Source organism: Adiantum capillus-veneris, chromosome 21, assembly GCF_014529385.1.
Source record: "Adiantum capillus-veneris isolate H3 chromosome 21, ASM1452938v2, whole genome shotgun sequence".
Classification (NCBI taxonomy): domain Eukaryota; kingdom Viridiplantae; phylum Streptophyta; class Polypodiopsida; order Polypodiales; family Pteridaceae; genus Adiantum; species Adiantum capillus-veneris.
In genome coordinates this window covers 27,450,441-27,466,548 of record NC_140951.1, presented here as the reverse complement: position 1 = coordinate 27,466,548, position 16,108 = coordinate 27,450,441, and the positions used below count along the sequence as shown (strand labels likewise).

Below are 16,108 nucleotides of genomic sequence, written 5' to 3'. Positions count from 1 at the left end.
AGGAGTGAAGGCCCGGGAGAGTCCTCCAAGCACAGAGCACTCATACTACATTTCCCATCCTTGGAGGAGCAGGAGTTCTTGAAGAAGAGGCCAACCCTCAAGAAGACAGGTATTTCTCTCGGTGATGATCTCACCCTCTCGCAACTAGTTCACAGAGATGGTCGGGTGTGATTGTAGTGCGACGCTCTACATGACGGTGTGAGACCTATTGTGCTTATTTCACATTCACCTGAGAGGATGCACCACCATCTTGATGCTTTACACAATTTGGGCAGGATACTGGTATGTCTGTTAACCTTGGGAAGACCAAGGATATGGTATTCAATACTACAATGCAATGGGTTAGGCAATCAGCACCCAGTTTTACTTATGGACAGGACCGAGTGGTGTATACGGATATGTACACTTACCTTGGGTTCGTTTTTTGTGGCCTGATTTTCTCCATGAGGAGAGCGGCAGAGACTAGACTAACTAGAGCATATGAGCTTTGGGAGGTTTGGCGAGGATGTGTTCACACGTTCTATTCCAAGAGCCTTGCACCAAGCTATGGCTTTTTGATATTGTGGTTGCCTCAGCTATGCTATATAGAGTGTAGATATGGAGACCCTTAGTAGATCATCATAGTCGTCAGCATGGACGTCCAGATGGGTGGCCAGACATGGAGAGGCGACTTATCTCCATGATCTCCAAGATGATCAAGGCTATGGCCTCGGTTTCCCATGCAATCATTCGAGTAAAGCAGGCTGCACCTCCTTTGGTGGTTGAGACTCTTACAAGATAAGTGGCATTCATACACAGCTTATGGGAGCTCCCACCGGGTGCATTTTCGGGGCAAAAAACAGAGAATTCAGTGTGCTACAGGTTCTCGCCAGGTTTGAGAAAGTGCTTGTATGCGCTGGGAAAGTCACCTTTTGCATGGGGATTTTATCTGTGAAGCCTCCTACTGTGGTTATGCTACCAAAATCGAGCTAGAGTAGGCCATTTTCAGCCCGGTAAAAGCGAGACAGCTCGTAGGAACTTGCAAGTTTTATAAGAATATAGAAATACCAAAAGGGGCGCCAATCTTTGGGGCCTACAGGGTGTCATTGTTTGCTTGGTAGCACTCTAGCTGCCAAGCCGTGGTTTGTTTGAAGTGTTAATTCCAATCATAGGTTTATTTGCGAAGTGTCTCTATGTCGTAAAGTTTTTTTTCAAGTAAAGGTTCGGGTGAAAGCTAAAGTCTACTGCCCTACGGGCCGGTTTCATGGTTGTCGCCGGGACAGAATCACTTTTTCCTTAAAGAGTGAGCCTTGGTTGGTTTCTGCAAACACACAGAGCATAACAGCTTGGAATTACACTATGGCTGATAGGACAAACGACGCCAAGGAAGAGGGTTCCTCTTCACAGGACAGACAAGTTGTTCCTCAATCAGTGTTTGAGCATGGCGAAAGTTCACAGCCACCCCTATCTGCACCATTCGTTGATTTGAATGCTCCACAAGGTCAAGGGTTTATGACTGGCAACTAGAAGAGGATGCATATAGGGACACAATTGTTGCTGTGAATGTGTTTTCTCGGTTGGTGCAAAATCCTAGATTTATGGAATTTTTGCAAGCACCACCAATGTCACAGCAAACAAGGCAACTTTCACATGCAGGAGAGCCCGTTGAGGTTCAAGCCCAGGTCCCTTGTGCATCTCAGCAGGGCAAAGGGCAAGGAGCACTCAGCATGTTGCGAAGCCAATTGGGGCTCCAAGACAAATTCCTTCTGTCCACGAACAAGTGGTTGGGACGCCTATTCCGCAGGCTTTACTAGTTCCACCACCCACGGTACATCCGGGTATTTCAAGGGTGGATCAGTGTTTCAGAGCATGGTTGGTTATGTGCCTGGAAACCAGCAATATATGCCAAGAACAGTCTTTGGGGGTATGCAAGGCATGATGCCAAACCCCATGTATGGTAACATTGGCATGCAACAAGGGTTTCAGTGCAATCAGGGCCAATTTGGGGTGCCACAGGGCAATTTTGGCATGGTTGGTTTTTCCGATCAGCAATCACATATGGCACCAGTGACGCAAAATGTCAACAACCAAGGGGCGTCGATGATCTCGATTACAATGCCCATGTTGCAGACAATTCCTTGAGATAATTTGGGAGCACTGGAAAATCCAGAAACATACAAAGAAGGTGGTGCAGCTGTGAAGTTTGATACTTTCAGCAGCTTTCAGGATAAGGCAAAGGCTCTTACTTTCCTCCAGCGGTTTGATACATCTTATGCAAGGGGAATTTTACACAGGCCTCCAAGGTCAGGAAAGATGCCACTTTCTTGAAAGGCAATGCGCTTACATGGTGGACGACACTGTGGATGCAAGGAAAGGCACCCACCACATGAACTGCGGCTACTTGCAAGAGCCTATAGGAGCACAATCGGAGGTTCTGTAAAGCGTTGCTCTCAGTAACCTCCTACAGGTTTGTGCCCTTGATAGAGCAAATTGAGAAGTATTTTTGTGGGTTACCTAAAGGGCTTCGAGACTACTGTACGAAGAATAGAGTGGCTACCCTTACTCAGCTTATGGAAGTTGCCAACACTAGTCATGCCTTGTTGAAGGGAGAGGACAATGGGTTTCACGCAATGTGAAAGGGGTCAGCAAAAGAAAAATTCAGTAAAGAAGCCCATTGTGAAAGTGACTCTTGAAGCATCCCAGGGGTTAGAAAGACAAGGAAAGCCAAGGACTCAGCCAAGACGTCTGAAGGACAGGCTAAGAAAATGAAAAGAAAGTCTTTTGTGTACAAGTAGTTCGAGGAAAAGAAGGCTTTAATGGCTGAGAACAAATGCTTTATATGCGAGCAGCCTGGTCATTTTGTTGCAGATTGTCCCCAAAGGAGGCCAGTTGACTCAAGGGGACAAAGAGGACAGGAAAGGGAAGAAGCCCAAACCAACGGCCGGGTTAGTGGCAGATATGGTGGGTGATAGAACAAACTCAGATGCCAGTGAGTTATGCAGAGCATGGGGTAAAGTCAGAGACCAGACAACGCTTATCTTCTTTGATCCAGGTGTTAAAGCAAACTTTATCTCACCAGAGTTGGCCATCAAGTTGAGCATCAAAGCTGAAGAGATCAGATATACAGGAGAGGCAGGGTTGGCATGTCATGGCTACTCAGAGTGTGTTACGCCTATCATTGGAAAGCTGCGTCTGCATATTCAGTCGTATGTAGACACACAGGAATTTTACATCATGCCACTGGATGCGCTGTTGGGAATCTCGTGGATGTTCCGTATACATGGAGTATTGGATGTCTTCAACAAGAACATCACCCTTCAGCATAGGGGCAAAACTCACATCCTGGATGTAAAGCAAAAAGGGGAGTCTGCCCCTATTGTATCTGCTTCAGCTATCACTTTCGTAATTACGAATCATCTTTCTACGTACTTGATTTTTGTACGTTCAGTCAAATTTATCTGTGTTAGATAAAGAAAGGTCAACATTTTTGCGAGAGTTTAGTGACTCATTACCTTCTCGATTGCCGTCACAGAGGCCCAAGGATCATGCGATAGATTTGGTGCCAGGTTGTAGCCCACCAAATAGGCCTCTGTACAGGGTTAGTGCGGCTCATTAGAAAGAGATTATGGGCCAAGTAGAGGAGCTGTTAGGAAAAGGGTTGCTTCAACCTAGTTCTTCACCCTTTTGCTCCCCAGTGCTTCTAGTGCAAAAGAAAGATGGCTCTTGGCGCATGTGTATTGATTACCTGCAATTTTCAGCAAGATAGGCCTTAAGAGTGGGTACCATCAAATTTATTAGGCTAGAGGATGTGCACAAGACTGCCTTTAGGACTACATTTGGTTTGTACGAGTTTTTAGTGATGCCGTTCGGTCTTACAAATGCTCCTGCTACGTTCAATAGGATGATGGATCAGATTTTCCGCCCACATCAAAAGTTTGTTGGCACATCTTTGACGACATGATAATCTACTCAAAGAATGAAGAGGAGGCCGGAGCATAGGCGTCACTTGATCATTGTCTTCGAAGAGCTACGTAGTCATAGGTTGTTTGTTAATCCTAAGAAAAGTGAGTTCTTCTTGGAAGAGATTCACTTTCTTGGCCACATAGTGTCAAAGGATGATGTCCAAATGGATCTTACCAAGGTTGAAGCAATTAGGACATGGCCAGATTTGAAGACTATGCATGATTCCGTAGCTTCTTGGGCTTATGCTCTTACTACAGAAGGTTTATCAGAAACTTTGCCGAGATTGCTTCACCCCTGCATGCTTTACAAAAGAAAGAGGTCGCATTCAAGTGGACACAAAAAGAGATTTCAGCTTTTAATCTCTTTTTAGAAAAAGATGACTTCGGATCCAGTAATTGTCTTCCCAGATCTCAAGAAGTCATTTGTGGTGTGATACGTGTGGCAATAGTATTGGGGCAGTGTTAATGCAAGATGGTCGCGTAGTAGCTTATGAGAGCAGAATCTTGCAAGGGCAAAAAAAGACTATGCAAATCTATGAGAAAGAGCTATTGGTTGTGATTCATACCCTTTCTAGTTGGAAGCACTACCTGTTAGGTGCTGATTTTGTTGTCCAAACATATCATTAGACCTTGCGATACTTCTTAACGCAATCGAAGTTATCCAAAAAACACATGCCATGGGCAAACATTCTCTCTATGTTCCACTTTCAAATTATGCATGTGGAAGGTAAGAAGAATGTTGTGGCTGATGCGTTATCAAGAAAGCCACAAATTTCAGTTGTGTCAATTCCTTATCATCATGAGTTTTGCAAGGATCTTTGAACAATTGCAAGATGGGCAACGCCATGAGCACTACCTCCTCAAGAACGGTTTTATGATGATGCATGGAAGGCTATGTGTCACTAGGCCGTTGCAACATAAAGTTATGGTAGAAAGCCACTTGTCCTACCGTATGTAGGGCATCGTGGTATAGATGCAACAGTGAAAGCGGTCAAGACATTCTTTTATTGGCCTACTTTGAGGAGAGATGTGGATACCTTTGTGCGAGCATGCGTGATTTGCCAAAAGGTTAAGTTTGACAGGCAAAAGGTACCAGGGTTGTTACAGCCACTGCCTATTCCAGATAAGCCATGGGAAAGTATTGCTATGGATTTTATCTTTGATTTTCCAAGAACGCCGACAAGGAATGATGGTATATGGACCATTATTTGCAGGTTCAGTAAGCAGGCCCCTTTTAATCATGTCAGGAAGAAGATAGTCTAATCAAATGGCACGATTGTTTATGTACAATGTTTCAAGTACCATGGTATGCCACAGTCTATTGTCAGTGATCATGATCCTTGTATGACGAACCTGTTTTGGAGAGGCTTATTTGAAAACATGGGCACCACAACATGGGCACCATGCTCAAGTTTTCCTCCTCATTTTATCCACAAACTGATGGACAGCTAGAAGAGGCTAATTCTACTCTCCTAGATTTGTTGAAATGTTGTGTCAGATAATGGGCAAGTGGGAACAGTATCTACCCATGCTTGAGTATGCGTACAACAATACGCTACATTCGTCAATAGGCAAGGCACCTTTTGAGATTGTTGAGGGTGGCAAAAAGGTTCCTCATATTTTGCACATAAAGGACAAACCTTTTGAGGCAGATCGATACGTAGAGAACATGGATGAAATGTATAAAAAGATCAAGCTTGCCTTGGAGAAGACTCACGCAAAACAGAAAAGGGTTGTTGATCGTCACCGTCGTGAATTGTTGTTTTCACCTTGTGATTGGGTTTGAGATGAAGGGCAAGGAAAGGTTATTTCAAAAGCTCAGCGTGCGATAGTAAGAGCCTTTTCAAGTACTTGAGAAGATCAACGATGTTGCATATATGTTGAAATTGCCTGACACTTGGAAGATTCATAATGCCTTTCACGTGAGTCTTCTAAGCCCTTTATGGGTGATGTGCCAAAAGATATGCCAGATGAAGATCAGCCAGAAGTTGAGGAACTTGATGAGATCTTAGTACCTAAGCAAATTTTGGCGCATAAGGAAAGAAAAGAGACTAGTTGCACGACATTATTTGGTGAAGTTCAAGAACTATCCACCTATGGATGCAAAGTGGATGGAAGAGTGTGAACTTTTGAAGTCACCAAATGTATTGCAGCTTTACCTTGAGGCCTTTGGGTTACAGCCTACATATGCCCGAGTTCAATGAGCTCAAAAGAGCGGCACAATAGAGCTAGCACATCAAATGTACATACGGATTCAGTGCAATAGAGGTGGACTCTGCTCTACAAAATGTTGAAGGTATAACGTTCACTTCTATCGTAGATAGAAATGGCAAAAGTATGAAGATTTCATCAAGTCACTTGTATCTATGTTACATTACCTTTCCTGCGGATACATGTGATGATAAAAGGATACTAATCACATTAAATCATCTATGGCATGTTTATCTGGCATGCAATCGAGGACATTTGTGATTTTAAGAGGGATGTATGTCATGAGTTTGTGGCAACCACTAACCTTAGTTGTTGGTTTCTTACTCTTGATTTTTATTTAATTTTTGGGACCCTCTTTTTGCAGTCACAAATAGTCGGACATTGTGTGGCCACTATGAAACAACCGACGGCCAAGAGTTTCACTCACAGTTGAGAAGGGCAAGTCGCCACAAGATGGTCGGGGGCACTGAAATCCGAGCAGTAAAAGGGTGTCTCGGCTCAGGTCAAAGTCATTTAGGCCCCTCACTACACTTTATAAGTCGGTGGGTACTAGGAATTTAACTCAACAAGGGCAAACTGGACACGTGGCAGCTCCAGGTCAATTTTCCAGGTTTGCATGAAGAGGGAGCACCCAATTTGAGAGTGGAGGCTGATTTTTGCTTCACAAGTGAACTCCAGAGTGTGTGAGTAGTGGGTGCAGGTGATCACAGCTTTAATAGAAATCTTGCCTTCTCCCTTGTCTTATGTAGCACGGTGATTCCGCTCTCGTGCATCTCTCTCCCACTTTGAATACAGAATCATAATGCCCAGCTCAAGGGCTTTCCATCCCCATTAGCAAGTAAAAACCTTACCTTTGAGTGCTTCAAGAAGTAAAGCACAAGGTGGGACCCATTTTTGCTGATCAAGATCCTTCTTCTTCTTTTCGATAGGGTCCTGAAAAAGTTTTTTGTATGCATAGATAAGCATACTACCTTTAAGTTTACCATTATCGTATTTAAATCAAAAGATAGAAAATAAAAGAACCTGCTTTGCACCTTTTAGCCTTAAACCCAAGTCAGAATTAGCATGAATCTCCTGCCAGAACAATCCGAACAGCCAGAAACAGATGTCAGATTTTCACCTCTCCTAAATCATTCCATCCTCAAGAGAGAGAGATTGGCCAGGACCATGTCTTGATATCAAACACATTTTGAAAAATATACAGATCTAGACCTATAAGTAAATATACATGGAGAAAATAACCTTTTCAAACAGGCCATAAACTCCAAGTGCAGATTGGGAAAGACAACACAAACAAATATGAACATTACCTTTGGATAACTGCCCTTAGCTAAGAGGAAAGGCGAATTACCATGCAAGGCATTGTTGGGCAATAAAGTGACAGCTCTAAAAAAAGTATAAATAGCACTAACAGGATTAAGTATAAAAAAGTCTAAGAATTTGTTCCTTACAAGTTGTTGTGTGGAGTCTAATTTCTAGGATTAAGTCTTTGAGATGTTTTAGCCTTTTTAGTTTAAAGTTCAGTACTTGTTTCAAGTTTTAGCCAAGTAAGCTGCTTCAACTTATTTTGCGTATGCCTTTTCTAGAAAAAAAAAAGAAGTAAATAACAGTTTGTTTTATCTAGTTTTGTTTAATAGCAAATAAAGTGTTTCCCCCCCCCCCCTTCCCCTTGTGTCTCTTTCTTTTGTAGTTTTACAAGTGTTTTATCCCCTCTTATAATTCGTGAGTTCAGACTATTCTGAACTTATGAAGGTATCTATATGGTAACAAGATACAGGGCAGTAGTGATGTCAAGAATCATGCATCAGGCTACAATGGCTTCCCTATTGATGCTTAGATACATGTCATGCAGCAAGCCCCACATCCACCCACGTTGCCATTGTAGTGAACTATAGGACAGGAAGACAAATAATATATTTAAAAAGCAAAAGACCTTTTCCAAGTTCTGCTTCAAAGGGAAGTGATGGGAAAAGCTTCGAAAGATATTGCTTTGGGACGGACCTTGGATGATGTGTGCCCTCTATAGAGGCTGGGATCTTTTTGGGGTCACAACTTCTTGAGGTGCATACCCTACAGCATTCAACCTGTGAGAAGTACTAGGCCTTCACTAGAAGGAATGCATTTATGGACAAAAGGCTGTGCATCTTTTCTGGCCCCTGACAAGCTTCTTCTCTCCCAAAAAGGAAGGCCCTCCCGATTCTTATATATCACACACTTGAACCCTCATGCACTTTAAGAAAATCATTTCACATCAAACTTACTTGTTCCACCAATTCCTGTATATTGATCGTAACAAGGTTCAAGGATGGCAAAGTGATCTGGTTGACAAATTGAGTAAGAGTCTGATAACTCAAGTTATTCTCCGTAGTCTCCACGCATATTCCAATTGGTGACCATTGAATTGGAAATAAGGGTACAACGGGTGCCTAAAAAACAAGGTATTGTGAGCCAACTGCATGTGTCAAGTGATGCATGCTTCAAGGTGTTTTTCTTCTTCTTTAGTGACACGACCTCAAACAAGTACACTTCCATGAGGGAAAAAAACAATATTTTGAAAGGTCGTTACTTAAGATGATATGATTCATTCTAAACTTCCGTCTTCAGCTCTAAGTTAACACGCATAAAGCAAATCTAATAAGAATTTAAGTGCTAGTGCTAGGTCATCACAGCACATTTTAGAAATAAATGTTTTCCATATTCGTTGTTTCAAGGTAGATACGTCAAGAATGCTTCTAAATAAAATCTTATTTTCTTCTTTTCATTCTGTCACAAGGCTACAGTGTCACTCGCGCCGGACTGGGCAGCAATTACAGCTGGTAATGGGTTCACACTTGGCGGACACTCTCGACTGGTGGACTAGACCGTGTCGGTGGTCTATTGGACCAAGCTCTCTGCAGGACGCCGAGTGGTAGTCAAGTGGACACCATGGCCAGCCTACCACCACCACTGCAATCCACAAATATGCATAGATATTTTGCTAGAGTTATGTGTGATGGGTAGCCATTGTATATATGAGGAGTCTAGCATGAGTTTGGGACCGGCCTTTTGGTCTTGAGTCTACTCTTGCACACAGGCACTTGGTCCAAGTTGTTTAGTGCTGGCAGCCAGAGTTGTAGCTGATACCTTGAGAGTAGTTGATGCTTACATTGGGCTTGGAGTTTCTCTCTTATGTTTTGAGTACATTTCTGATCTGTGTGCCATTTCAGTTCTCTATTCCGTTTCAGTTATCTAGAGCATGCATGGAGTGAGGTTTCTTGCATATTGCACTGAGGGACACCCACGGTAGAGAGCACAACATTGTTCTCATGCGATACGTGCTCTCATTTTTGGCACACCCGATGGGACCTCAATTGAAGTCTCGCTCCATTGCTCATTGAGCTAGTGAAACAGCCAAGGTGCAAAAGTTGGATTGGCTAGCTTGACTAGTCAAAGCGAGGCCAGCTTGTCGAGCAAGTCCTACAGGTCGCCCTTGTCTAGCAGTCACCTTCGTTCAGTTGGTCAGGTAGCAGGTCCTGCAAGTCGACTTGGTCCAGTTGGTAGAGTAGGAGGTTGACTTGGTCTAGCTAGCAGGTTTGTATGTGGACTTGGTCTAAGCATGTCTAGCTGGCAGGTCTACTATCGAGCAGGTCAGAGGTCTAACAGTGCTGGAGGTTATCCTCCTGCTAAGCTACTTGAGTCTTACGCTCCTCAGGCATGTCACATACAAGGCAATCTAAGGACCATTCTAGCCAACAGAAAGCGTCAACCCTTTTTACCTAGTAGAAGTCCCCCATCCCCACTCCCACTACCTTCTCAAGCATCCAATTCACCCGAACTAACGAGCATTCTGGCCAGAGTCAGTATCAAGTTCCTTCCCTTCAGGGGCCTTTCTACAGAGGATGCAGATGACCATGTAAGGAAGTATCTCTCTCTCTTTGTGTGACGAGGTCATGGCCTCAACCGTGAAGATGCTTACCTGGTACTTTTCCTTCGACCTTGGATAGCTTAGCAGACAAATGGTATAATCAGTTTGCGAAGAATCGCTTTGCAGATAGGGCGACACTAAGGCAAAGTTTTCGTGAGGCCTTTCAAGTTTCGACCTGGTGACTTCCAAGAGGAGGAGTTGGATGAGTTGGGAAACCTAGTGCTCCAACCAGATGACCATGTAAGGAAGTCTCCCTCTCTGTGTCGAGGTCGTGGCCTCAACCATGAAGATGCTTACCTGAATTTGTCCTTCGACCTTGGATAGCTTAGCATACAAACGGTATAATCAATTTGCTAAGAATCCCTTTGCAGGTAGGGTGACACTAAGGCGCAGTTTTTGTGAGGCCTTTCGACCTGGTGACTTCCAAGAGAAGGAGTTGGATGAGTTGGGAAACCTAGTGCTCCAACCAGATGAAACCTTTCCAAAGCTCATGAGGAGAACCAAGGCCTCAGTGGCTAAGCTTCCCCAGTAGCCAAGGGAATCTATGGTAAAGAAGTGGATGGAGAAAGCTCTTCCCAAGGCTTTCGAGAAAAAGCTAATGGAGTCTCTCAAACGTGATGCTATAGCCTACATTGGATGAGTTGTTGCTGCAACCACAAGGATTGAAGGAGCAAGGCAATTGTTTAAAGACACTCCTCAAATAGGGTCGGCTTCCGTTTTGTTGGAGAGTGCATATGACCCTTTGAATTCTTTACACAGGAAACTAGAGACATTATGTAACAAACGGCTGACGTGTCAAAGCCTAAAGAAAGGAGCCAACTTACAGATGCCGGCCGAGGGGCCTAAACCCTAAGGAGAACAAGTTACAGAAGAAGAAGTCCTACCAACTTATGGGGACCCCGTCCGATGGGGCCCCAAGTGACATAAAGGAAATAAAGCAGGACCCACACACACGCACACATCAAAAATTGCGTAGCTACTGATGACGTGGCAGATTTCCAAAAATCACGCTAGCTGATGACGTGGCATGCTGTACGGATTTCCGCGTTTTGCGCTGGCTGATGATGTGGTAGGCTGTACAGATTTTCGTAAATTGCGTTGGCAGCTTTTTGGCTTTGCTTTTGGACCAGAAGCTTTTGAGTTTTGAAGGCTTTTCACTATAAGTGCTTTTCAGGCCAAGGGCCTTTAAATATGAGATTAGGGCTCATTCTCTGGCATGCTTCCTGGAGAAGGCGCAGAGTCTGGAGTACCGGCTTGTACTGTGTTGATGCAATATAAAGAAATACCGAAAGGGGCGCCAAGGTTTGGGGCCAATACTCTTTGGGGTGGAATTCCGCACTCCGTGTCGCGTGTCATCTCTCTCTTTCAATTCAGTTGTTATTGAAGTGCTAAAAGTCTGATCAGTCTATTCTTTTCTATTGGCACGTGGTGCCCGTCTTGTGACAGTGGTATCAGAGCATCAGGCGTGTGTTTTCAGAAAGCATACCAGTCTTACAAAAGAGCAGACAGAGCTATTGGATTTTGATTTGAGGTATCTTCGCCCTCCAACCCGAGTTATTAGCCACTCCCACCCTTACTTCATCGCGCATCGGGCGCGCTCCCGTCTTCACCGCTCAGCCATTAAGATCACTTGCAATAGAAGGATCCAAGGTTTGTTTCAAGTCACTGTTTTTCTCAAAAGCAGTGCCATGCAGATGTTGATACCAAACCGCACATTCCAGGGTCTTGGCAAGCTTTCAAGAATAATTTTGCCTGAAGTTATATGGTTTCTGACATCTTCCTTCGGAGTGCAACTTCTGGCAGAGTGGGGTATCTTGAAATGCTTGCCATGGAAACCCTAGGCAGATTATAACTTGAAGTTTCTCGACATCTCCCAGTAGATGTCTCTTCACGAGCAGATCCAGTGTGATTGCTATCTTGGGACTACCATCGCCGCCAGAGGAACATTGTCTGTCCAAGAGTTGATGGACCATGCTGTGCTCGGCTACGACCTTATGGCAGGAATCTAACCCTAATTTTTGGTGCAGGTTTCAAGATGGAAAGTCAGTCGACTTTTTGAGCTCGGCTGATGTCGAGATTGCTTTTTAAGTTTGAAATTTGTTTCAGAACTTGTTTGGAAATTTGTTTGAAATGGATGGTATCTGTTTTGAACTTGTCTTGGTGCTGATTTGAAATATTTGACTCTGATTTTAATACTGGTTTCAATGATTGGTGATTTTACTCCCGGATGTAGTAGTGAGAAATATTGTTTTGCTATTGTTTGAACCTCCGAACGACGCAGACGGGATGTCTGGGGAGCGTTGTATGCTTGTAAAATAATTGTTGTTGTGACTCCCGGCCCGGACCTGGATGGTTATGCGGTAGGAGTATTAAGAAGTCTGAGCAATGGTTACTCTCAGCACCTCCAAACGACGCAGGCTGCGTCTGGGGGGCGTTTGGTTGTAAAAGGCATCTATATCTCTCGGCCTGGACCTTTTTAGGTTATGCGAGAGGAGTGATGAGGGAGTCATTGAATATCTCCCGGCCTGGACCTTGTTAGGTGATGCGGGAGGAGTGTTCATCGGCGGCTTTATGTTTCTATATCTTGTAACATGCATATGTGAGGATTTGTGTTGCATTGTGATGTGCCAACCACTGAATATTCCTCATTGGATGAGATTGATTGGGTATGTAATTTTAGTGCATCAAGACACCCGTGGAAGATCAGTACGGTCTGGGTGTGATGGCTAATTTTACTACGCCAGAATATCGAGAGTTCCGATCAAGACGAAAGGAGAAGCTAACTCCTTGATCAAAAGAGCAGAAAGGAGAAGCTAACTCCTTAATAAAAAGAGTAAACTGATTGTCCCTCGGAATGACCTCGGAAATTTTTGAGCTAACTTGAGTTGTTTTGCAGATATGCTGTAATTGCGGACGATTACTCTCTTTCAAGAAGGGGAGATGTAACAAACTGCTGACGTGTCAAAGCCTAAAGAATGGAGCCAACTTACACATGCCGGCTGAGGGGCCTAAACCTTAAGGAGAACAAGTAACAGAAGAAGAAGTCCTACAAACTTATGGGGACCCCGTCCGATGGGGCCCCAAGTGACATAAAGGAAATAAAGCAGGACCCACACACACGCACACATCAAAAATTGTGTCGTCGTTGATGACGTGGCAAATTTCCGAAAATCACGTTGGCTAATGACGTGGCATGCTATAGGGATTTCTGCGTTTTGCACTGGCTGATGGCGTGGCAGGTTGTACGGATTTTCGTAAATTGCGCTAGCAGCTTTTTGGCTTTGCTTTTGGACCAGAAGCTTTTGAGTTTTGAAGGTTTTTCACTATAAGTGCTTTTCAGGCCAAGGGCCTTTAAATATGAGGTTAGGGCTCATTCTCTGGCATGCTTCCTGGAGAAGGTGAAGAGTCTGGAGTACCGGCTTGTACTGTGTTGATGCAATATAAAGAAATACCAAAAGGGCGCCAAGGTTAGGGGCCAATACTCTCTGGGGTGGAATTCTGCCACTCCGTGTCACGTATCGTCTCTCTCTTTCAGTTCAAACGTTATTGAAGTGCTAAAAGTATGTTCAGTCTGTTCTTTTCTATTGGCACGTGGTGCCCGTCTTGTGACACATTAACATTGCAAAGAGCTCTTCAAGGAAAGATCTCTCTCTATTCGACACAAAAGGTCTCCTCAATAGGAAGCATTGGACCACCTCAAAAGGAGTTGAAAGAGCTCAAAGCACAGCAAGGGACCAAGGCTGCAGTCTCAGGCGCTCTCCTGGGCATCCTCCCCAAGAATGCCCACTTAGAGCTTACTATAACTTTTGACAGAAAGGTGGACATGAAGACAAGGATTGCTACTACTTCAAGAGGCATCCTCCCCAAGAATGCCCCCGCTCTTCAACATGGACTAGCCCCTGCATCAAATATGGTTCTCCTTATGGCCATCCCAATCAGATGCCTCCCTTGGTGACTAACCCCCTCCTATGCAAGCTATGCAAGGTGCCTTTCCACCATGAAGCTTCTACCATGCAAACAACCTTTGGCATCTGAAAGCTTCTACACAGCAGCAGCTTCTACAGCGGGACAAGGAGCAAGCCATGCATTTTCCGATGTACCCTCCACCACCTGGTTTTGGGACCTATCTAGCACCTACCCGTTGCCTCCATGTCCTTACTAGTCCCGTTTACCCGCAATAGCCTCCTCCTCTAGAGCATCAGTAGCATGGAGGCCTCCTTGCATTGTTTATACCATGGTATTCTAGTGTCTTGGCAGTTTGGATTGGTAGCATCACTCACCAAGGATTGTGAGTTGTCTTGTGGCAAGCAACCTGTAGCAAGGCTACAATGTCACTGGCACCGCACTGGCAGCAGTTCCAATTGGCCTTGAAACACTTGGCAGACGCTTTTGACTTGTGGACTAGACCATGTTGGTGGTCTAGTGGACCAAGCCCTTTGCAGGACATCGCGGAGTGGTAGTCAAGTGGACACCGTGGCCAACCTACCACCACCACTACAGTCCACAAATATGCAAAGTTATTTGTTCAGAGATATTTTGCTAGAGTTATGTGTGATGGGTAGCCATTGTATATATGAGGAGTCTAGCACGAGTTTGGGACGGGTCTTTTGGTCTAGAGTCTACTCTAGCACACAGCCAGTCTAAGCCTCGACACCCCCAATGTACCGTGCGAGCACTTGGTCTCGATGTGTGTGTTGGCAGCCAGAGTTTTAGCTGATACCTTGAGAGTAGTCGATGCTTACATGGGGCTTGCAGTTTATCTCTCTTATGTTTTGAATACATGTATGTTCTATGTTCCATTTCAGTTGTCTAATGCATGCATGGAGTGAGGTTTCTTGTATATTGCACTGCAGAGCACCCACAGTAGAGAGCATGACATTGTTTTCCTACGGCACATTCCCTCCCCAAATCCAAATGAGCTGCAGAGTAAACCAAGAGAAATATAAGATGCTATGCTTTGGTAAGGCTACCTTGCTTAAATCAAATTCAATGATTGTGTTTCTTTTTTGTCCCATTTTTGGCCCCCAAAACTAAACTTATGTATCTAATCTTTCATAAGGGTTGATGTTGTACTCTCAAGAATGTTGATTGAGCCTCACAGTAATAAATCGCTCCATCCCCTGTTCCCCTCCCCCCAACAAAGAAAACATCATGATAGCCAGCACCAAAGTCATTCATGAACCCATCATATCCCATTTTATTATTGCTACTCTGATGGCTGGAAGTCTACGATGCTAGAGGACGTACATGAATTTCTCCAATCGCCTTTACAAAACATTAATATAATCTTTCTTTCCTTCGTAGAGGACTAAAGGCAACTAGAATGACATCAAATTGAAGTATAACTTGAATATTTGCAGCAAAGCTTTGGTAACACATGACTTTGTCCAGGCCAAGTTTGTGGTGTATCTTATGGTGATTGGTGCCCTTTTCCAAGCAGTCGGCTTCGTCCGCTCTTCACAAGAGATGGATAGAGATAAGATTGCTTATAGAGCATGGGAGGTGTCGCAGATTTTGGACACATTGCACAAGAGACACTTCGTACTCCATAAACAGATGGTTTGTCAGATATAAGCTAGCTAGGAATAAAGAGCTAGAATGACCTCGGATTGCAATGTTATCTTCAATACCTATAAAACAAGATGCGTCTAGCAATTGAATCATCTGAATGCTCTGTCCTTTAAAAATCCCACAAATACACCCTTCTTGGGCATATAGCAAAGGATGCAACCAATCAAAAATGCTGAAACAAATTGAGGGATCACCTATCAAAGCGCCAAGATTCTGGTAAGTGGTGGACCTTGTCCACCATCTTGCAAATGTCATCCTTGGATGCCATGATGCACCGGGTAAAGGTAAGGGGATCAGTGGAGAACGAGAACATGTATCTCTTTCGTCAAAGTCAACGATGCGGAAGCGTACAGTGAGGGAGAATGCAGAGAGAGAGAGAGAGAGAGAGAGAGAGAGAGAGAGAGTTTTCTGCACGCCATGTCTACCCTCTCGAGTTATACTGGAATTATCTTCATTGTGGTTAGGTTCCAATACAAGATAC

The 16,108-nt window shown here is 44.2% G+C and overlaps 1 protein-coding gene across 18 annotated transcripts in view; it reads right to left on the bottom strand.

Annotated features, from left to right (window-relative positions):
• Positions 1-16,108, bottom strand: part of LOC147430687 (uncharacterized) — a 198,764-nt gene that overhangs the window by 182,345 nt on the left and 311 nt on the right. For 17 of the 18 annotated variants that reach the window (XR_015185642.1, XR_015185641.1, XR_015185643.1 and 14 more), the window contains exons 2-4: positions 8,414-8,578; positions 7,176-7,226; positions 7,004-7,085 (exon numbers count right to left, since the gene is read on the bottom strand). Coding sequence is in view for 14 of the 18 variants with exons in the window: in XM_086493279.1 (XP_086349405.1) it covers positions 7,004-7,085; positions 7,176-7,226; positions 8,414-8,578 (298 nt within the window). In the remaining 4 variants the exon portion in view is untranslated. Of the gene's footprint in view, positions 1-7,003; positions 7,086-7,175; positions 7,227-8,413; positions 8,579-16,108 lie in introns of those variants that run through there. The other variant, XM_086493283.1, reaches the window with a different exon arrangement.